Source organism: Manis pentadactyla, chromosome 12 (assembly GCF_030020395.1).
Source record: "Manis pentadactyla isolate mManPen7 chromosome 12, mManPen7.hap1, whole genome shotgun sequence".
NCBI classification, from domain to species: Eukaryota; Metazoa; Chordata; class Mammalia; order Pholidota; family Manidae; genus Manis; species Manis pentadactyla.
The window spans coordinates 35,065,033-35,087,754 of record NC_080030.1 but is presented as its reverse complement, the minus strand read 5'-3'; the positions used below and the strand labels follow the sequence as shown (position 1 = coordinate 35,087,754).

Sequence of the window (22,722 nt, the reverse complement as noted above, 5' to 3'; positions counted from 1 at the left end):
TTTTGCTTTTGAATCGAGTGGAGATCTTATGTTAAATCAATTTCATATGCCCTTTCCTCCACCTTTAGTGACGTCATTTCAATGTCCAGATCACAAAATAACTCTTCTAGTGGTTACACTGCATATAATCATAATTTTTACCTTATTGCCTCTTTTTTTGTATGTTTAGGCGTCTTTTTGCCTTTTCAATAATAAATAATGCATTGATTAACAATTAAGAGCATAAACCTTTATTTTTCTGAATTTTGGGTTATTTCCTTAGAATAAACTCCCAGATGCAGGGTTTCTGTATTCAAGGAACAAACATTGTAAGACAAGTCGTAAACATTGCCGAATTGTTTTCCCAAAACCTTTAGCTATTTATGTTCTTACCAGAGGTATACAAAAATACCCATTTCATCACATTTGCCAGTAATAAGACCTCATTTAAAAACAGCAAAAAACAGACTTAACTCTTCATACATTAAAAGTATCTCTCTTTGTTTTAACTTGCATTTTTTGAGTGACAAGGGAAACTGGACATTTTTTAACATCTATTAAACTCCTGCTTTTTTTTACTTTTTTTCTTCCACATATTGATTTGCAGGAACTTTTCACCTATTAAACAAAATAGCATCTTTCTTATTGTATTTAGAGTGACCAATTTCTCCAGTTTGTTTGGTCTTATTTTTAGCTTATCAGAGCTTCAAATAATTATGAAGTATGAATCATGATTTCTTTCATAAAGAAATTTAAGCTTAGGCCTGCTTGCTATCCTTCTTGTCCTGCAGAAACCTGGTAACCATACACTTATTTCATCTAGCTTTTCCATAATTAATTCTACTTTTAACTATTTGACCTGATATTTCTTTTTGGCTAGGATGCTCTGTGAGGTAAACGGGTTTATTTCCAAATATTTAACCAGCTGTATAGAGGGTAATTACTGAAAGGTCCTTCCACACTCTATTAATTAATGCACAGTTTCTTACATTAAATACCAATAAGCAGAGAAGAAATGAACTGTAGGTATCAATATGCTGACTGCTCAAATTACAGGTGAGAAACTGGTATCTAGAGAGCCTGGTGCTGAGCCCATAACCCAGGTGGTTGGGGGCCGAGCCCTGAGCGCTTTGCTTCCTGTCCCTTTGCCTTGCTCCTTGGCTCTCCCACTGATGCTGTTTCCTTTCTCAGAGGCAGTAAAAGGTTACCATGTATTAATGATCAGCCTTTCCCAATCACTGGTTAAAGATCTACAGGGAATCAGGAAGCTATATTCATGCCAACATAATCTCAGATGGATATGAGGGAAACCGAGGCAGGTGTGGCAACCATTTCCTGGGCCTTACTTTTCCCATCAAAGATCAGAAAAGTCTCTTCATACTTGCAAGGATATGGCTAGCTCTGATACTGTACAAATCTACCTATAGGGTGGTTTCTGCAGGACAAATAAAGAACAGAGAGGGAAAGTGGTTCAGATTTTAAAAGGGACACTAGAGATGAGAGATGAGGGGATGGAGCCCAGTGTGGCAGGAAGTTAAAGTCATCTTGTCATCTCGTGCATCTCAAGAGAACCTCACAGGCTCACAGAGGATAGCAGAGCCTCACCAAGCCCCTGGGCCCCTTTCCACGGAAGGACCAATGGCCAGGGACACAGGGACACTGCAGGGAGGCCTGGGACATGGCGACTCTGAAGAGAGACCAGGGATGCTGAAAGGAGGCCAGTCCTCAGCCAGGGGCTGAGTTCTGGCACTGGGTTGGGAGAATCCTCTTTCCAATCCAGAGGTTTGATTGTTACTTTTGATAAGAGAAAGTAAAAGTTCCAAGCCGTGAATTCCCAAACTTCAAGGAATACCTTAACACACCCAAAGGATTCTTCTCTTCTTGACTAAACCAGACTTGAATTGTGCCTCTGCTTTTATATTATGAGCTCCTTCTGCATCAGAGACCAAATATAATTAAATGAATTAGCAATAATTATGAATAACTACAATTGAACAAATAGAAAATAGTTGTAAAATTTTAAGAGGAAGCTCTAGCCATTTTGCTTCTTCTAAAAATTCATCTCTGAGTAAATAATTAAATCGGAACAGGAAGACTTAGAAGGGCCAGAAAGAACAATAAAGAAGTCTATTTAGTGACAAAAAGATGTTTATGATATGAAGTCAACAAAAACATGTATGGTAGGAGACAACTTTTATAAGACAAAAAAAAAGTTTCTCTCTATGCTTAGGAAGTAGTCTAGATGGTAAGTCATCAAACTTGTAAAAAATTTCTGAAATATTTTAAATATGTAAAACATACAAAATATTTTGTCACATTGATATCTAGTCATATTTGCTTCATTTTTTTTAAGAAGTAAAATATTTCACATATTAATTAAAGCCACTTCCCCAATCTGATGTTGAAATTAGTTGTTTCCTTGTATGTTTTCATTCTTTGATTGTATGTATGTGTATTCACAAGCAACATACAATTTTTGTGTTGTAAGGATGTGCATAAAAACCCTTTTGTGATTTCCTTTCTACATTCGACACTACATTTTTGAAATTCTATGCATCTTGTTTAGTTGTTTTCTTTGTGGAAAAGCATTCTGTTTTATGATTACACCAAAAATTAATGTATTACCACACTGATGGATATTTAGGGCATTTCCAAATGTTTTTCTCTATTATAGACAATACATTAATGACCATTGAACTTGGAGTCACTGCCGTGTTCTGACATGCGCATCTCCTGCTTTACTAGATATTAATCAGCTTTTCAAAATGGTTGGACAATTAACACTCCAGGATGATGTTCGGGGTTAGTGATAAAATAGGAAATAATCATTTTCTTCTTTATGCTTCTCTCTATTTTCTCATATCTTACTAAGAGCATTTACCACTTGGGTAATATATATATATATTTTTTTTTCTCTTTTATTTTTATTTTATTTTATTTTTTTTTATTGAAGGGTAGTTGACAACAGCATTGCATTACATTAGTTTCAGGTGTACAACACAGCGACTCAACATTTATATACATGATATTTCTAGGTACCAGGTATCACCATACCAAGTTGTTACAATATCTTGACTATATTCCTTATGCTATACATTACATCCCAGTTACTTATTTATTTTACAATTGGAAGTGTGTATATATATATATATATATATATATTTTGTGAGGGCATCTCTCATATTTATTGATCAAATAGTTGTTAACCACAACAAATCTCTGTATAGGGGGGTCAATGCTCAATGCACAATCATTAATCCACCCCAAGCCCAATTTTCGTCAGTCTCCAATCTTCTGATGCATAACGAACAAATTCTTACATGGAGTACAAATTCTTACATAGTGAATAAGTTACATGGTGAACAGTACAAGGGCAGTCATCACAGAAGCTTTCGGTTTTGTTAATGCATTATGAACTATACACAGTCAGTTCAAATATGAATACTCATTTGATTTTTAAACCTGATTTATATGTGGATACCACATTTCTCTATTATTATTATTTTTAATAAAATGCTGAAGTGGTAGGTAGATACGAGATAAAGGTAGAAAACAGAGTTTAGTGTTGTAAGAGAGCAAATGTAGATGATCAGGTGTGTGCCTGTAGACTATGTGTTAATCCGCGCTAGACGAGGGCAATAAACATCCACGTATGCAGAAGATTTCTCTCAGAACATGAGGGGGGAGGTTCTAAGCCTCACCTCTGCTGCTCCCCATTTTCTCACCAGATGGCCCCCACTTGGGTAATATATTTAAGTTGAAAAGAAACCTCAAACTTTTACACTGAATTTCTCAGACTACTTAGGTATGTTAACATAGATTACTTGATATTGACAATGCTGTCTGATTTATTAGTGTATTCGTTTTATAGCTGAAGAAATAGAGGCTCAGGGAAGTTCTTCCACTTGTTCAGTTTGGCCTCTAATCTGGTCCTGTGCCTTCTCTGAGCTTCAGTTTCCTCTTCTCTCATTCCTCATCAATCTATCTCACAGCACCACTGAGGGCAAAAAGTAAGACAATTGACTTGAAATACTAAAAAATGTTAAAGTGATTTATATTTATATATACAATTCATCGGTCATCTTTTTTCTCTCCTCTGTTCCCAGTAAGAAGTAACTAAGTATCAGGGGCTCTGGGAAAAAATACATTCTTACAAAACCTCAAGGTAGCATTTCAACTTGTCCTTCCCATGGAAAGAAGTATAGTTTAGCAAATGATTTACTACTGGGACACCGATTCCTTTAATCCTTGATCTAAGCTTCATTCTAACAGTAATTTAAGTCTTAAAGATCAGTAAATACTGACTCAAAAGAGAGAAGGAAAAATGGTTCAATACGAAAAGCAAATGCTTTTCAGTTTCAGATAACACTCTGCAGAGGACTTCCTCATTTCTAAGAAAGCAAATCCTGGCAAAGTGGAGAGCTCTGGAAATACGATACCTGGCCTCAAAAAAGCCAGTGCTCTAGAGCTGTTCTGAAGACACAACTGCTGAACACACCCAGCAAGCTGTCTGACCCTTCTGAGGGAAGTACAGAGCCAACAGTGCATAGTGCTTCCAGTCCAAAGATACGCCAGTTCAGGTGGGATGCAAGTTCGATTCCCTGCAGCAAAACCCCATGCGGTCACCACTGCGTCACCACTACATGAGCTGAGTCAACATCGCTTCACTTCTTCTCTCACTTCCTGTGGAATAGCACTAATTCTGTAATTATATTTCCGTTACAACATTTTGGACAGCGAAAGGACTTGGATGTGAAAGTCTGAGGCATTTATACCAAGTATCGTTGCTTCCTTAGCCTTGGAATTTGGGGAAGTGAATGAGAAACCCGGATGGAGCTCCTCGCATGTTAAACAGAGTCACTGTAGGACCCAGATCCCACTCCTAGGTATGTGCCCCAAAGAAATGACAACATAAGTCCGCGCAAAGCCTTGCCCACTAATGTTGATAAAAGTGTTATTCACAGTAGCTAAAAGATGAAACCACTCTAATGGTCATCAACTGGCACGTGGATAAAGTGTGGTGTGACCACACAATGGAATATTATTCAGCCAAAAATTAAAGACTGAATTACTGATACCTGCTACAACATGTGTGAACCTCAAAAACATGACACTAAGTGGAAGAAGTCACAGAAGACCACATATTGTATTATTCTGTTTATACAAAATGTCCAGAACAGGCAAATCTATAGACAGAAAGTAGACCACTTGTCCAAGGCTGGAGGGGGTGGGCATGGGGAGTGACTGCCCTCAGTCTGGGGGTTTCTTTTTAGAGTGATGAAATGTTATAACTGTAAATAGTGGTGATAGGTGTGCAATTCTGAATATATTATAAGCCACTGAAATGTACACTTAAAATGCATGAACTTTATGGGGAGTGAGCTATGTCTCATAAAGTTGTTTTAAAAAACAAAACAAACTCCTGGTATGATAGAAGGTAAAACATAAGCAGAGTCAGCTCTCAGTCCACATGTGTTGGAACCACACATGCCTGGCATTGTTTAAACCAAGGATGAAGGAGTCCTGATCATAGAAAAGGGAAAGGGACTCTCCGCCTCCAGGAAAAGGGCGCTCTCCCCTCACCCAGGCAACAGAGTGAGATGTCAATGCCAAGGGCAGTTGCTGTGGTATTAGTGCTCAGCCGAACACTTGGGGGTGCAGAGGGGACCCTCCTAAACTGGTATGACCTCTGTGAGATGGAGCCATAAATGAAGGTGGGATGAACCTCACCTTTGATCCCAAGGGTAGCTTGTGGGCAAAGGCTGTAGGATATTAATCACCCCTAAGCTTTGCAGGCAGTCTCAAAGAGCAAAGGGGAACCAACCCCACTGATCGGCAGGCATGCCAACAGCAGCTACCGCTACAGTCCACGGTAGTTTGGCTTTTTGCTTAGATCCAGAGAAATCTCCAGTGGATCTGAAGTTTTGAATTCCTGAAATTGAACACTGCTAACGTTCATTACCCTCAGTGCTACCCGCTAAAGTGAGTAATAGACCATATTTGCTAAAGCAGACTCATCATGACTACATTTGGATGAATTTCAGGGTTCAAATATGCCAGAAAAAATATTTGTGCTAGAGCTATAAAATCAGTGGCTCTCTAGCGGCCAGCCACAGCACAAGCGGACAAAGCCTCTGTGGAGGACTCTGTGAGGCAGGGCTGGTGCCTGGCGGCGTATCCTGTTCCCTGGGAACCCACATGGGGCCTGTACACGGTAGACATTTCCAGAAAGAATCTGTGAATGAAATTTGGTGAATTGCCAAAAGCTTCATTTAGTTAATGAAATCATTGGGGAGATAAATAATTGAAGGAAAATAACTGGGTTCATCAGTTTGGAAACACTTAAGTTTTCCTATTTCGGGGGTGGAAGGAAAATAAATGAACCAGTAAGAGAGAACTAAAGAATTTATGCCCCCTATTGTCCAGTTTTAGGTCTGGGAGACTTTTCTCTTTTCCCAAAGTCAGAGTCGTTGATTTGATCCATCAGTTGCATCAAATTCAACATATCTGCTGCGCTGCTCTCACAGAGCCGCTACAGCTGGGGTGGGTGGGGGCAGCTGTCTTCACCCTTCCTCTGAGCCCTTCCTTGGGCATTCATGCCCCCCAGTGGGATGCGGGGGACAAGGATAATGTAGCAAGGCACACGGGACTTATTTCTAATCTGGACTTTGGATCAGGAATAAAAGTAGTTAATTTAAAGTGAGGCGAATGCTGAAAACCATCCAAATAGCCACTGCCAGGTGAGTGAATAAACGAGATGTGGTTGATCCATACAATGAAATACAGCTCAGCAGAACAGAGAAACAAGCTGCTGACGCAACCCCTGCAACACAAGGATCGGCCTCAAAAATGCTATGCAAATGAAGGAAGCAGACACAGCACGGCCTGTCCAATCCGTTCGCTGATCTGCGGTTCCCATAAGAGGCAAAACTTTGGAAAATGGATCTGCGATATAATGAGTTATAAGAAATACATATTTGGTGATCCAGATGACCAAGTACATATTTCTCAGGTATATTTGGTAATCATCTACCGTTCCTGAAGACACTTCAGCACCTTAAAGGTGAAATGGATGTCTGGTCATGTTGATGAGACACTTCTGGAGCCCACCCAAGGGTGAGGGCTGGAGGTTGAGTCAGCCAGTGGCCAATGACTTAGTCAATCACGACTATGCAGTGAAGACCTCACAACAACCCCTGAGAAGAGCGTCTCTCTCTCTTGCACCGCTTCTCTGTTGGAGAGGGCTTCTGTGCTTGGGGAACCAGGACGCATCCATGTGGCGCTGAACCAGGTCCCAAGCTCCGCAAGGACAGAAGCTCCTTTATTTGAGACCTTGCGGAATATAACTCTTCATCTGGCTGTTAAATTGTATCCTTTATAGTATCCTTTATGCAACTGGTAAACCTAAGTGTTTGCCTGAGCTCTGTGAGTTGCTCTAGCAAATTACTTGAACCTAAGGGGGAGGTCGTGGGAATCTCCAATCTGTAGCTGGTAGGTCAGAGCACAGGTTAACTAACTGCCCAGGGCTTGCAACTGGCATCTGGAGTTGGGGATGGAAGGGCAGTCTTGTAGCATGGAGCCCTTAGAGAGCATCAGAATGGAGTTGAGTTCTCAGTCACCCTGCTGGTGTCCAAGAATTGCTTGGTGGTGTGTGTGGGAAGATCCCCTCCCCAACCACCTCCTACTCTCCCCCCCACCCCACCGCTCATTGGAATCTAGTCTGGGAACCTGAAAGAAGCGATATTACTGCTGTATAAGAAAAAATACAGGACCACAGACTGCCTGGGGCTGGAGGTGCCAGGGAAGATCAAGCGCAGGGGAATGAGGGGGACCGTGGGGGCGGTAGAAGGGCTCTAAGCTGGATTTTGGTGACTGTTGCACACCTATATGAATTTACCAAAACTCAGTGAACTGTACATTTAAGATGGGTGAGTTTTATGATATGCAAAGTATATTTCAATAAAGCTGCCAAATATTTGATGAATGAATGGAAGAAGAGTTAAAAAAAACTCTTGAATGCCCAACAGTAAGAAAGAATGATGCGTGTGACCCATGGAACATGAGGAGTCGATTTAGATTACTTTTCTTGATGGGAATGCAAAAGGCATGTGGGCCAGAATGAATGGGAGAGATGTGGGACAGGAAACGGAGAAGGTGCTGGCTCCATCTTCCATGTGATAGTGGAAATAAAAACAAGACAATTTTGTTGTCCCAGGAGCTGTGAACTCAGCCGCTCTCCCAGGCCCCATCTGCACCGTCATGTATGTGAGGATGTCATGGTACATTCTATTAAATTTTTACTTAAATAAAAACAATGCCCTTGCTCTGGCATTTTCCCAACCTACTCACCCAATGGCGGTACCAATGAAATCAGGTTAATTCAACTCAGCACAGTTTAGCTTTGGTTTATGCCCACTGGCTCCATATGATTATTCATTAGTTCCTAAACTGAAAGTTTGGGACAAAGTCCTGCATACCAGAATAAAGGTTCTAGTATTTACATTTCCCAACTTGTGGAAATAGGGAATTTTACTTGTCTCTAGACTTAAGGATACTTTTCCAGTTTCCCCGTGAGAACTCTGAATTGAGAATGGCAGTTCTGAGATGAAAACTCTGTTTGTTCCATTCCTTTAAAAGGGATGTGTTTTGGCTGGAATAAGTGAAGCATGTGGGAATTTATATATAAAGTATAAAAATCATATAAATAATCATATCTGACTTGATTGTTTATAGTTCATGATTCGTCGTCACAACAGAAACAGTTTCTGTGATACCAGTGCTCTTGCATTGTTCCCCATGTAAGAACTTGTTCACCATGTGAGAACTTGTTTGTTATGCTTCAGAAGATTGGAGAGTGAGAAGAGTTGGACTTGATTAATGATTGTGCATGGAGTCCCTTACACAGAATCTTACTGTTGTTAACAACCATTTAATCAATAAATACGAGAGGTGCCCTCTCAGCACCACTCTTGCGCTGTCATGCCTTGAGTCCCCTGGCTGGTCCTTTCAGGTCTTCGATGACTCATTGTGTCTCTTCCCTTATCTGTGGGTCAGAGATAGGGAAGGGACTGACAGAAGCAATTCAAAATGTCAGCAATTCCATCTTCATGTTGTTCTATTCTTTCCCATTTGAAAACAAATTTCCTGCAAACAGAGTTGGCAGATTGTTCAAGAATCTCTGAGTGGGTCCAACTACCACTTTCAGAATTTTGTTTTTTCAAAAGTGATCTTGTCTGAATATAAAATTGATGGCAAACTTTTGGTGGCAAACTTGAAACCTACATTTTTATTCATGTCTTGAGTCAGAAAGGCAACCAAAACGCAGAATACACATACACACACACACACTTAAATCGACACAGGAGCACAACAATCTCTCATAACCCTGGTGTCGAGGAGTATCTCTTATTGGAGACAACTTCAGTCTTGGACTTTGGCATCTTTCTAAGTTGTGCAATAGTTCTTATTTCCTTAAAAAACCCATAGAAACACCATCCACAGAGTTATTCTTCAGATGAGGTTTTAGTAAGATTAGGTTGAAAGTTTAATCACATGGCGGGAGGTAAAGGACTTGGGGACAATCTCACCACAAGCTTTACTGGCACCTGCCACCCTTCAAATACTGGGAGGGGCTGAGAAGACACTGGCTGGCAGTAGTGCCTGTGCTCTGAGCCACTGGTGATCCCGGGTTTATTTTTATGTAGCCATCCTGTCTCACACTCCTGCTTTTGAAAAGCTGTCCAGCTCTGGGGAGGATGGCAGTTGTACCTAACTAACTGGCATTCAGGAACCCTCCATCAACTTCCTGGACTCAATGCCATATGGGCTGCATAATTTTCAGCACCCGGTGCAAAATGAGAATTTGGGGCTCCTTGTTTGAAAACTAAGAATTTCAAGACAGCGAGAGCAATGCCTCGTGCCAAGCAGGGTCCTATGTGACCACGCAAGTCGCCCACCACGCCACCTTCCTCCCTTAGTGGCGCCCTGACTTTCCTTCCCAATGGGCAGCTCTCTGCAAATCTGTCCAACTCAGGAAAACATTTGGTAATTTCCAGGAAGGACACAAAGTCTCCAGGAGAGGAGTCCATGTAAAAACACAACAATGTCAGGAGCTTGCTCCATTGTATGTGTTTGTGAGCTACATCCCAGAATAAAAATGTGAGTTTCACACTGATTACACCCTAATTCTTGCACCCGTTCCCAACCTGCCCTAGGGTCCCTCATAAGAGAGGTCCACGGCCACTTGAAATTGAAGATGCTTGGGACTGGTGTGGAACTGCACATGACTGAAACAGAAAAGTCATCTGGGGAAGGATGCCTGGTCTCTTCTCTAACAAAATCAGGCTCCCCTTACGAGGCTTGTCACTATGATCCAGTTCAGGCACCAATGGAAGTCTAGGGGTCTGGGTGGCAATCACTCCCACCGCAAGGGCCCATTTCTCTTAGCCCCTTCCTCAGAGGATGCCTTTCATTCCTTCAAAAAATATTTACTGAGGCACCATCCTGGGGCGTGGAGACACCGGATGGTCTCAAGGAGCTTGTTTGACTGTAGGAAGGAACGGTGAGAAAATGTAAACGATGAAGTCAAAGACCAACAGCTACTTTCCCAGGATGCTCAGCGTGGTTTTTGAATAAGCAGCACAGGGAGGGCACCTGGATCCCCAGGGCAGGGCGGCCAGGAGGTCAGCACGGTCTTCTCCGAGCTGTGCACACTTGAGGGGCCTCCACCATTCCCAGCTCTGGTAGTTCTTTGGCCCCATCCCTCCCCCTTCCTCCACTGTTGACTTGCCGAACATATATTCAGCTTTCCAAACCCTGCCTAGCCTGTACCCCCAATGCCCTCCCCCCTGACACAGGTGCCTCCTTCCCGGTCCTCTTGAGGTCCCTGCTGGTGGTCACTGCAGAGCCTGGTCATCGTGCAGTGAGGAGCACCTACTGCAGGAGCAAACAATGTAGAGGAGTCACATGATGTCCAGGCACAGGACCGAGGCTGTGCACGTCAGTAGACACCATTCCCCTTCCTGTATCTGTCTGCCTTACCACAAGCCGGAAGTCCTTAGGAGCTGAAGTGCTTTCATCTGCTATCCGCTGTGTCCAGCGTGGACCTGGCCATGGCAGGTGGTTAATACTCATAATATACGATTATTCGAATGGTCAGTGACATCTACTGTGCTGTTCTGGAGAAACACCAGTTCATGGCATATCGGTGACTTGACTCCGGTGTCACCAGGGAGCAGCTGCTCTCCTGCCCCCACACAGGAGTCGCCATCAGCAGGGCAAACAGCAGGTGAGCAGGTGGGACAGTGCTCTTCCCATGGATCCAGCTGATAATGGAATGTGCCCAGCTGTACTGATGTGGGAAAACGCAGCCATTTACTGCTCCCTCTCTTCTAGGAACAGATGCGGGTCAGAGATAATAGAACCCTTCAGACTCTTGCTAGCATAACTTCCCATCACCCCATCAGTGTAAAAGCCAAGTGATGCTGGGAAAAATGAAACAAAATAAAATGAAATCAGGGATAACTGCTTTTACCCTTTTATTCCTTTCATCCTCAGGTAATGAGAAGACCGGCAGCATCTTGCTGCAGGCTCATGACACGGAGCCTTGAACACTGAATCCTGAAGGTGCCAAGCTTCCCCCTCGAGCTGGGATTCAGGAGCCAAAGAGCCAGTTTCAGCCCCAGTGAAAAAAGCCTTTATGAGGAAAGGAGGCTAACTTATAAAATAGTGATAAGGGCCAAGATATCAGCAAGCAGTACAGCGTAAAGCAGTTCCTTATCTGAGAGACAGTCCGGGTACTGAGAAGAGATCAGAATGAGCTGGTATTACCCTGGCAGAGCAGGGGGAGGGCCCGACAAGGTGGGCAACCAGAGACAAAGTGATGGGGTCCCAAGCAGCCCTCCGTCAGTTATGCCACCAGGAGCAGAGACAGAGAAGAAAAAGTAGTCAGGCGGGCAGATTCTCAGGGATGACTCGAGCCTGGCCCCTCCCATCGCATCCCAGGACTCACCGTTCAGCCCGTGGGAGAGAGAAAGGCAGTTGGAAGGCCTCACTGTTAATCTCCTCTTCCTCCCCACCAAGGGTCACCTAGAGATCATTCAGCTCCACTTTCTTCTCAAAGATTCCCAGAGAGATGCTCCCTTCAGCAGAGGAAATGGGCTCCAAAGGGCCTGGAGCTGTGGCCTGACGTCACCCCAACCAGCAAGCATAAAGTCCTGTGTTTTGTCTTAGAAGTTCACGTGACTTGCATGTTACAGTGTGGCATACCCATGTCTGTCTTTTAAAGCATTCTTTTTCCTTTGATCTTTCAGCAAAGCAGATGCTTGAGTGAGCTGGGCGCAGTTCACACCCTCATGCAGCTCTGCACCCTTGTTGGCACACCACCAAAATGGCCCCGGGATGTGGCGGCTGAAGGTGTTTGCATCTGCCCTCAAGTCCTCCCTCACCAGGCCAGGAAACGAGGCTGCAGGACATGCTGGGCCTCTTCCTCACGCCAAGGACAGCGCAGACCAAGAGATGGTCCAGAGTCCAAGGAGTTCAGCATCCCGCCAGGAGTAAGCAGCTGGCTGTGGCTGGGGAGAGAACCCAGGCTTTGCCATACCACTCTGCTCCTCCCTCATGCCATGCTGCGGTGCAAGGTTCCTAAAACACCCCCAGTCTACACAGCCGGAGCAGGAGGCTAGAGAAGGCGGCCAGGCGGTCTCCAGAGACTGGCTAATGACACACTCCTGTGGCCTCCAGCTTTGGGCAGGACCCCTTCACTGCCAGGCTGCTCACCCTCTGCCTGCCTGGAGAGGCAGGTGCGGCTGCATCATGCCCGGCACGTTTCTGGGAAACGGCGGCACAAAGCCTGCCCAGCCCCCGCAGGGCACAGCCAGAGACCAGCCTTGCGAAGCAGGCATTCCAGAAGGTACATCTGCCCTGGGGAGGAAAGCCGGCGGGAAGCTGTTTCCAACCAGACTCTCAAAGACAAATCATAGTTCAGCCATTTGAGGAGAAAGAAGGAGGGAGAAGGGGGAAGGGAGTCACAATTAGGTTAAAATTGGAACCATTATAAATAATTAAAATAATCAGGCACATTAAAATATCCCTGTGGTCCTCTCTCCCTGCTCCTCCTACTTAAACTTTGACCCTGTCACTCTCTAGAATTGGAGGCCAATGAGGATCTTAGTGACACCATGAAACTGTTATTAGACATTTGGCCTTAAGTAACTTCTTAAATTTCCACATGATTTGGGGAGTTAAGATGCAGAATGTCTGCACATTTTGCAGCCAGGGAAAGTCCTCTCAACCTAAAAGAAGACCCAGGGGAATTGTGGGAAGCAATCTATCACACAAGCTATGCAATGCTTTTATGACTCTTCACAGATCAAAAGCCCCAGTCCTTCCTCCACAACAGGCACCCCAGCCGGTGACTTTAGAAAGCTAGCTAACCATTCTGGGCCTCAGTTACAAGTTCGCTTAGAGACAGTGATTTATAACCACAGGGCTGGAGTGAGGATGACATGAGATGTGGCATTCAGAGCACATGCCACAGCAGTAAGTGGTCGTTATGGAAGCGCCTAGACGACTACATTACAAAGCATAACATAAGTGACCCTTTGAGAGGAATATTATAGATGAAGTTTTATTCTGTAGTTACAATCCCAGAGGGTCAAAAAGGGCCTCTGCACAACCAGGTACCCAGTCCTGAGGCTCTTCTTCGTGCAACTCCCAGCCAGCTTCCCTCCTCTGCCCCATGCCCCCCGCGTGGCCAGGGCCCTCAGGCTAGGCTCAGCTCCTGGCCCCAGCCCCAGCCTGGCAGGGGTCTCCCTGCTTCCAGACGGCTCTTCCGACCGCGCAGGGGCCCTCTGATTCACCGTTCAGGCCACTTCACCACCTGGCCACATTCCCCTCATGTCTTATCACTTCCTGATGCACGTCTGCCTTCCAGGGAGATGCAGCAGCAGGGCTCTACTTCGAGACCTAACTTGGGGGTTATACTCTTGTCGAGGCCGTAGCCTGGCAGGGAGGGTAGTAGGTCCATTCCTGTGCCCTCCAGATGCTCCTCATGCTGCCCTGCCCATGGGTGACAGGGATCCTGTCCCCCAGGCAGACCCCTCATGGTTCATCCTTGTATCCTCAGTGTTTGGCCAATAGCAGGCCAGACATAAGAATCCAGTAAGGATGCTGCCGGCAGATTCTGCAATTGCTTGGGATTTAGAATAACAGGACAGGACATGATGGTGACTGAGCATCTGGTGAGCACCAGGCATTGTGGTGGGGAACTGGGGCCTCCCCTGAGTGGGGCAGGTCAGCTGGTCCCAGGACAAGCAGGAAGAGTGGCCTTCTAGTCTGAGAAGTGCTGGAGACCCAACAGGAGAAAAATACCCACAACTGGGGTGGGAGCTAAGAGGCAAATAAATAACTGGGGACCCTGGCTGTGGAGGCACTGGTTCACTGGGAAGGCCTAGGAATTGGGAATAAATCAGCAAATCCCAGAGAGGTAAGTGAAGTCACCAGTGCTGAGGAGCTCTCATAATTCTTTCTTTAAATATGTTAATGCATTCCACTAGAACCATCCCCTCCAGCTGGGCTCAGCCAGGCCACAGGGTCAGCCCATCTAAGCAGGCCTCTGTGTGGAGGCTGGGGCTGCCAGACCATCCAGCCTCCCCAGCTTGCTCCCCAGCAACCCAGGTTACAGGTGAGTCTCTAGGTCAGCGTGCCAGGAGAAAAGAGGGTGCTAAATATTTGAATACGTTCTGGTTGCACGTCCGCTCTTCATTTACTATTATTTTTCAATGCCTATCTCTTTATTAATTCCAATGAATGAATTGCCCATTGGTTTGGACCTGTCTTTGAAAACCTGCTGAGTCCAAGTTAGTCCTGGGGCCTGTGTCTTGCTTGGACCCGGGAGCTGACTGACCGGATCATTGCGTGTCAGGTGTGGGAATTCCCTAGAAGAGGTTCTCAGTTGCAGGTGATTTGGTCCCTCCAGGGAACATTTGGCAATGTCTGGGACATCTTTGGCTGTCAGAGCTGGGGTGGCAGGGACTAGTACTGGCATCTGGAGCGGGTGGAGGCCAGGGATGCTGCTAAACTTCCTACAATCACAGGATGGCCCCACAGCAAATAATTATTTCGCTCCAATGTCAACAGTGCTGAGATAGGGACCTTGGCTTCAAGGAATGTGAGCCTGGGAGGACCTGGTTGGGAGGCCATCAGGTTAGGCAAATCTAACCCCTGATTCTTTGTGGCCACCTTTTCTCTAGGCTACAACCCCATTCAATGCCAGGTGCTCTGCTCTGTGCTAGAAGTGGTGCAGTTAGAAAGCTCCTGCTATCATCAATAAAGGCCCAGTATAGTTAACTATGATAGAACACTAGAGAAAATTGTCACATAATAGAACAGCATCTGGAAAGAGTGACTGTTGTATGAGGATGGGTGGGAAGGAGAAAGAAAGTCAGGTTTGGGAGATCAGCATGGAGAGTTATTGTACGTGTTTGGGGAAGGAAGCTGCTCACTGTCTCTCCTTTCAACCTACCTTCCCCACAGCTGGGGAGAGAGGAAAGGGAGGAACCGGCTGGGGTTACTCACACTGGGACCCAGCAGCAAGTGGGAGATGGTTGCATTGATTGAGTGGTGATGGCTGCAGCATCCGGGGAAGAAGTGTTTGGCATGGGCAGCCTCTTTAACATTCATCAGCCTCAGAGAGGTTGTCACAGAGAGGTGACAGCTCATGAAGAACCGATGAGATGGGGAAAAGACCAAATTTCACTCCTGGGCCAATTCATTTCTCCCATTCTCATTTCCAAGTCTGTCTAAGATAAGCACTGTCAGTGTCTTTTCAGATGATACTTCACCTTTAAACTCAGCCATAGATTTGTTGACAATCAGCAACAATAAAGAAGTCTCCGAGACTCTATCCACATGCAGCCCTGGGCACCATTAAGAGCAGCCACCCCAGGTATCCTTAAGAGTAACTTCTCAGCACAGTTCCATCCTTGGCTAGAAGTTGGTTTTGAGAACAGTTCCTATTTAATTTCATGTGTGTACTGCACTGTCACTCACATATTTTAATCCCAAGCCATTTTCCCCTTTCCCCACCCTATCATGGCTCTGTCTGGGCCACAGCATAAAAGCAAAGCCCCCTGAGAACTATATTAGCTTGTTTTACAACTGCTGCTATTATTCCCCCCAACCCCCAGTTCTAAAAACCACTCTCAGCACTTCTTCAGCTCTTACAAAGGAGGATGAAAGGCATGCGAGGGGGAGGTCTACGTGGTAGAGATGTGATCGTTATTCCAGAAATATTTCCTGTATGTCTGCTATGTTCCAGGCACTGTGCAGGCCCTGGATATAGCCAGATGAACACATACTAACGAGATGGGAGGCCACGCTGGTTCAGAGCCGGGCTCTGGAGGCAATAATCATGGCTCAAATCTCAGCTCTGTTACTTATTATGATACTGGTGAGTAACTTACTCTCTCTAATCTTTACTTTCTTTATCTGAAAAATGCAAAGTGATAATAGTTTTTACCTGCTCAGTTTGTGATGAAGATAGAGTGAACTAAGAAATGTGAAGTACATGTAATATTCTGGCACTCAGGGCGCCCTCAGTATAGGTGGGCTGCTATCATTTTCATAGAGCCTCCAGGTTGGCTGGTCACTTCAGGGTCTCTGATGGCTTCTGCTGGTTACCTGTTGTCCCCCAGACTGAGGAATAATCTCCTGTAGGAATTTTAGTGCTCATCGTCAAACTACCGTGACGTCTGAAACATGCCATTCCTCTTGGAAGATCCTACATAGAAATGACCATGAATAGCTCCTGTGTATAACCCAGGTTCAGAGGGAGGGTCTGAGTGAGGGCCAGGGTTATCTGGAACAGCTTCGGGCTAAAGGGAGAAGCTGATTTCATCTGATATCAAAATAACAAAGAAGAAGGGGAACTTGCTGAAAGTTTTCTTTGGAAAGTCAGACAAGCAGAGGCAGGTGGTGGTGCAAAGGAATGTTGTTACATTGTCCAATAATTCCAGTGCTGAAGGCAGAAATTAAGTGTGGCAAAGCAGTTCTACTAAGAGGAGTTTCATGACCTCAGGAAATAGGAACAGGTCTTAGCATTCTTTGTTTTGGTTACTTAGATTTAAGGTATTGAAATCCAATTGATTTTATTGGAACAAGACACAGACTTGTAATATATGGGAAACCCAGCTCTAAATGACAAGAGGCTATCTAGTAAACCAGTGGGAGTATCATTTTGATGCCAGTGGGAGGTTGTCTTTTAAAAATACTGTACTTTGAGTCCATCTGGCGGGAGCTAGGATCCCACGGAAGTCCACGTCTACCGCACTACGAGGGAACCTGGAGAGAGTATCTCACTCAGCTTGTACTTTTCAGAAAGAATGGACAAACTTTTGGGACTCTATGTCTCCCGGGTCAGAACCACCACTTCTTCCCATCAAGTTAATCAACAAATGTTTACTGACACCAGCCATGAGCTCAAACAGTGTAGAAGGTACAAGAAAATTATAAATTGACAATAGTCATCTGTTAACCATTCTCTTCCTGTCTTCCCAGCACAGTCTATGCATAAAGTTGTTCAATTAAAGAAGCATCGAGTGTCATTAACCAATAAATGCCTCTATCAAAAATAATACACCCTGGTTTAAGGGGATGTTTCTATATCTGTCTCCATGCTAGTTCCTGAGCTTCTTTAGGGAACAAATAGTTTCCTATTTATTGCTACATCCATTATATGTAATGCCTGACACATGATGCTCTATATCATTTGATGAGTGAATGGATAAATAGATGGGTGGATGGATAATGTATACATATATATATGTTTTATTCATACGTAATTTATATATATACATAATACTTATATATACATATATATACATAATATATATATATAAATTAATGAATTAATGGTGACTGAAAAATAAGGTTTAGCATCAAAGGAAGAAGTAGAGCAAACTAGACTAATAAAAGGAAGACAAAACCAAAAACAGGTAGAAAATCTTTGTGGAGCAAAAGTGCATCTTGAAAAATAGAGGGAAACAGGTTAGATAGATTATTCCATGATAACGTTCACCAAAAATTGCTGTTATTTTAAGATATTTCCTCTTATTCAGTCATCAGAAGAAAATGGAGATCAGCCAGTCACCGTATCTATCTTAAAAAGCCTTCAGATATTTGAAAACTGTAGCAATTTAACCTTTATGTGGTTTTGCTCCATAGCACTTGGCCCAAAATAAATGCACAGTAAATACTGTTAAAAGAATATGTTTATGATTTAAGCTTTTTTCTCACGTCTTGGAAGTAAGCCTCCCTGGTCCTTTTGTAAAGCCAAATTTCAGAGTTCCAAAACCTGCTTTCCAAACTGATTCTATTTTGGACAAAGATTATTGAATTAGAGCTGCCCAGGCTCTGGGTAACGGTAGGGATTTTTAGCCAGGCTTGGTCCCATATGTTTCTCTAAACATTTCAGTGTCAAAAGCCATTCAGAACAGTGAACGTCGCCTTCACATACCCACTAGACCTCATTTTCAAAATACAGCAGACTGCACAAAATGTGCTAAGTTTGCCAAATGCTCATCCAAGCATCCCACAATTTAAAGGAATGGCAATGCGAGGTATTATCACAGTGACAGTGGTGGTGCATGGGGCAGTCCCTCTCCCAAATCTCCTGCTTGTTTAAAGTCTAATTTAAGTCTGGCCTTCACTTCTTGAGCTTCAACTAAAAAATAATTGGATTAGCAAGGATTCTGCCTCCTTCTCACACAGTCTTTCTTCTACCAGTATTTCTTGATCTGATTTAAGCAAAATTCTGTCCCTGAGTCTATATCTACGAGTTCTTTCCCCCAGCACAGAGCATACCTGCCCTATTTCCACAGTAAAGATGGACTTCTCCTTGCTTGGGACAAGACCTTTACCCCATGATCCATCTCTTACCATGCAGCCCTGTTATGGGGGCACCTTTGCATCCCTCTGCTTGGACTGTCTCCTCTCCTTCAAAGCCATCACATCATTATCTCCATTACATTCTTCTCAGACTAGTTGTACCCTGCTTCCTCATCTCCCTCTTGCCTCACCTCCTTTTTTCCAGCAGTGTACTCATCCATATGAGGTCATTCCTGTTTGGGGAATTTTTAACTTTAGAGCGCAAGCTACCACTTCCATTTTCTTTACAAACTCCAGTGTAGCCAGGCCAGAGCCTCGCAGATGGTGAAGTCCCAGTGCAGTGGCGGCTGACTCCCACTTCAGATGCCGTTTCTCGGGATCACCTCTGCTCAGCCTTTTCCCTGAAACCTTGAATTTGCTTTGCATCTGTAGCTCCACTGACCTTTCCTAGAGCAAGGCTGCTAATTATGCTTTTAATCTCTACTCAGGGTCCAATAATAGGATATATTTTGGGGGGCTGTGCTTCCAAATGGTTCTTGCTACTTTTCCTTTGAGTTTCTTCCAATAGGTTGTTGTAAAACTCCTAGATCTAGAAACTCAAGAGTGCCCTCATTGCAGACTTTGACTTATTCATTGTCCATCTGCTTTACAGGGTCATGTGGTGAATCTACATCCTTGAGGACGATTTTCAGGCTAGAAATCCAGTAACTTAGCACGACTGCTTTCCACACTCTTGGCAATTGAACACCTCCAATCCCACTATTTATGTGTACTAACATGTGCTTTTGAAAACGAGTCATATTCTTTTTAATGACACTTTTTAAAGCTTCCTGCCCTTCCTTTAACTGGTTCTCTTGTCATTAACTCCACTTTGTTCTAGTTGGTTTTCTGCCAGGCTATTCAGCCCCCATTTTCAGATAACTTTTGTATCTGAAATACTGAAGACCTCTTGCCCTATAATAAGTTTTATAAGTCATAGATAATAGCATAAAGATCTCCTGCTAAAAAGAAGCCTCTTTAAAACCAGCTCTTGCTGCTGCTTCCACCAGGAGGGGTTACTCTGAAGTTTCTAAATGCTTTTATGAGGACTAAGCAACTTCACCCATCTGTCTCCAAAATCACAGACAATTTTAAGATTTGAGGATGAGACTACTGTTGATGGATAAAGGCTGATTTGGTCATTTGGGATGCTTATTTAAAACATGGTCTCGTTATCAAACATTTCCTCAGATGTACTGAATAAAAGAGCCCGCTGAACTCCTACCTGTTCATAGGCCTGTTTGGATTCTGTCTTTCTAACAGATGTGCTGCTTGATTCCAAATATATTTAACTTTGCTTGTTACTAGGTAGATGATACTTTTCTCTCATGTTTTATATTCTTCCTGAATTCCCACAGAGGACATTCAGAAGATTCAGTAGTGTTAACTTAAGGCTCTTGACTTGTCCCTGTTGTCTCTGCCATCTACACACACACACACACACACACACACACACACACACACACACGCACACTCGCCCTTATCTTAGGATCTTTTCTTTCCAAGTAAGGATGCCTGACTAACAGACGGGTTCATCCTTTCCCAGTTTTGAAAAAGAGGTCCGTGGATCCTCACCTTAATGCGAGTGGACAGTGGACATCCTGAGCGACCCTTACTTAAAAGGGCCATGTGCAGAACACGGAGACCCGGGCTGGAGCGGGAGATGCGCCGACCCCTGGGTCTGGTTAGAGCTCAGACTTGCTGAACTTCGACTCTGGGCTAAATAAGTTCAGACTAGAGCAAAGATCCCTGGTAAATACTGAGGCTTTTCAGCAAACCTGGGTCACAGTAACAAGATGTTGATTCTCAAATACCCTCTAAAACTTTTCTGGAGGATGTCGCCTCCCGTGGAGGAGGGCTCTCCCCACCTTAGTGAGCAGACCTGAACATCACGTCTAGGGAGCTGCTTAGGTTTTCCAAAAAAGACCAGAAGCAGAAACTGACGACTTGCATAAACATCAAATCGTTCTTTTTACAATTCCTATGCATGATGGGGAAATTCACAAGCCGAAAATTAGGTAAATAAAGAGGTAATTACAAATGCCTGTTGCCTTGACAACACCCCTCCCCCAGCCCTCCTGTGACAGGGAAAAACCAAAACGAACTGAGGAGGGGTAGCCGCGGCGCTCGCTGCACCTCGGCACGCCGGGCAGGGCCCGCGCGGAAAGCCACCGGCTCGGCACCAAACACGGAGCAACCCGTGTCTGCCGGGGATGCATTTTGTGTAGTATTTTCGTGGTTGCCATAGAAACGCCAGGGACGGAAGAACGTGTTGCCTGCCACCACCGCAGACCCTAACGCTGCAGGAACCTTCTGCCCTGCCTCGGGGGTCGCGGGGAAAATGCCTCCACCGGGGCCGGGGCCGGGGCCGCGCCGCCCGCGGAGCACAAAGGCCGGTCCCCGCGCCGCCCGCCGCCCGGCCCACGCCGTCCCCGCCTCGGGCCGCGCCCACCCGCGCGGGGCCGGGGAAACGCGGCGGCGGGCCCCGGGCCGGGGCACCTACCTCCTCGCTGGCAGCGCGGACGCACGGACCCGACCGGCGCGGGGGGGAGCGGCGGGGGCAGCGGTCGCCACGAGTTTATAGCCGCTGTAAGTCGGCCACCACTGGAAAGAGAGAGCGAGACTCCACCCATGGGGTGGGCCCTTCGGGGAAAAAAAGTGGTCCTCGGCTGACGTCTCTCCCCACCCCATGTCACTTCCTTTTAAAGCTACGGTTCAGCAGCCGCCGGGAGGGGAGACCCGGCGGGCGTCACATGAGTCACCCCTTCCCCTGCGGCCGGAGAAGCTGCCAGAGCCAGGGACAAAGCCCGCGGGGCGGCTCTCTGAGCCCGCGCCCCGGACCCTGTTGCATCCCTGGGCCGAGGTGGCTCCTCCAGCCTCGCCCGACACGCTCCAGCCCCGTCTGCCTGCGACCTGGAAACGGTCCCGACCCGGCTCCTATTGGATTCAGCGAGTACGCATCCATCTGTTCCGTGACATGCCCACGCCCCGAATGCCCCTCACCTCTCACTGGTGGCAGCGCTGGAAGGAGGCTGCGCCCCACTCGGAAGAGCCCCAGAGCACCTTCAGCGGAACAATACTGGAAACTCAGATGGGAGATGGGAGGAACTGGGAAAGAGAAGCTTGGAGGTCGGCGTATTTTCTCCCTGCCAAGCAGCCACCAGGGCTGATTGCCGCGGCACACGCGCGCGCACGCATGCACATGCACGTGGCATTCACATGCAGCGTGTTACACAGGGGCTGGGCAGACCTGAAGAATGAGAGGGTGTCACCACAACTTCAAAAGAGAGGGCGGCTGTTGATGCTGCAGAAATGCCAGGTTTCTAACATTCACCCCAGAATTATTTCCATCCCCAAGTAGTTAGGAAGCATGCCTTTCAAACGTTCACCATTCGAACCATTGCCACAAACAATACTGAGTATTTGTACAGGAGTCCTGTGCTCACCCCATTTAAATGTTTACGGTACACGAGGAAAAAAATAAAACGTTCACAAATAACTAGACCACATTGCATACTTACTAAGAGCTACAGAAGTGCTGGAAGCAGTGGGTCATGAGGACAGAGAGGATGGAAGGAGCTCCTTTTGGTTATGATGGGGGAAAAAGGCATCCATAATCCAGGAAATGGGGTTGGAACGGAGTCCTATTGGGTGTGTGGCGTTTGGACAGCATGTGATGGCAGGGAGGGTGCGGGGGTAAACGGGATAGCGGCATGAAGATGAAGGACATCGAGGTCATAAAGAGGGTTTTGAACAGAAAACCCTTTTGTGCCAATGGCTTATCTTAATATACTGTGAAAATTAATTTGTACAGAAATG

The 22,722-nt window shown here is 45.3% G+C and overlaps 1 protein-coding gene across 8 annotated transcripts in view; it reads right to left on the bottom strand.

The window, feature by feature from the left end:
• Positions 1-22,050, bottom strand: part of AGPAT4 (1-acylglycerol-3-phosphate O-acyltransferase 4) — a 110,284-nt gene extending 88,234 nt beyond the window's left edge. For 2 of the 8 annotated variants that reach the window (XR_008992713.1, XR_008992712.1), the window contains exon 1: positions 21,407-21,867. Coding sequence is in view for 3 of the 8 variants with exons in the window: in XM_036886686.2 (XP_036742581.2) it covers positions 21,407-21,594 (188 nt within the window). In the remaining 5 variants the exon portion in view is untranslated. Of the gene's footprint in view, positions 1-21,406; positions 21,868-21,906 lie in introns of those variants that run through there. The other 6 variants (XR_008992714.1, XM_036886687.2, XM_036886686.2 and 3 more) reach the window with 6 other exon arrangements.
• Between the last annotated feature and the right edge of the window lie 672 nt (positions 22,051-22,722).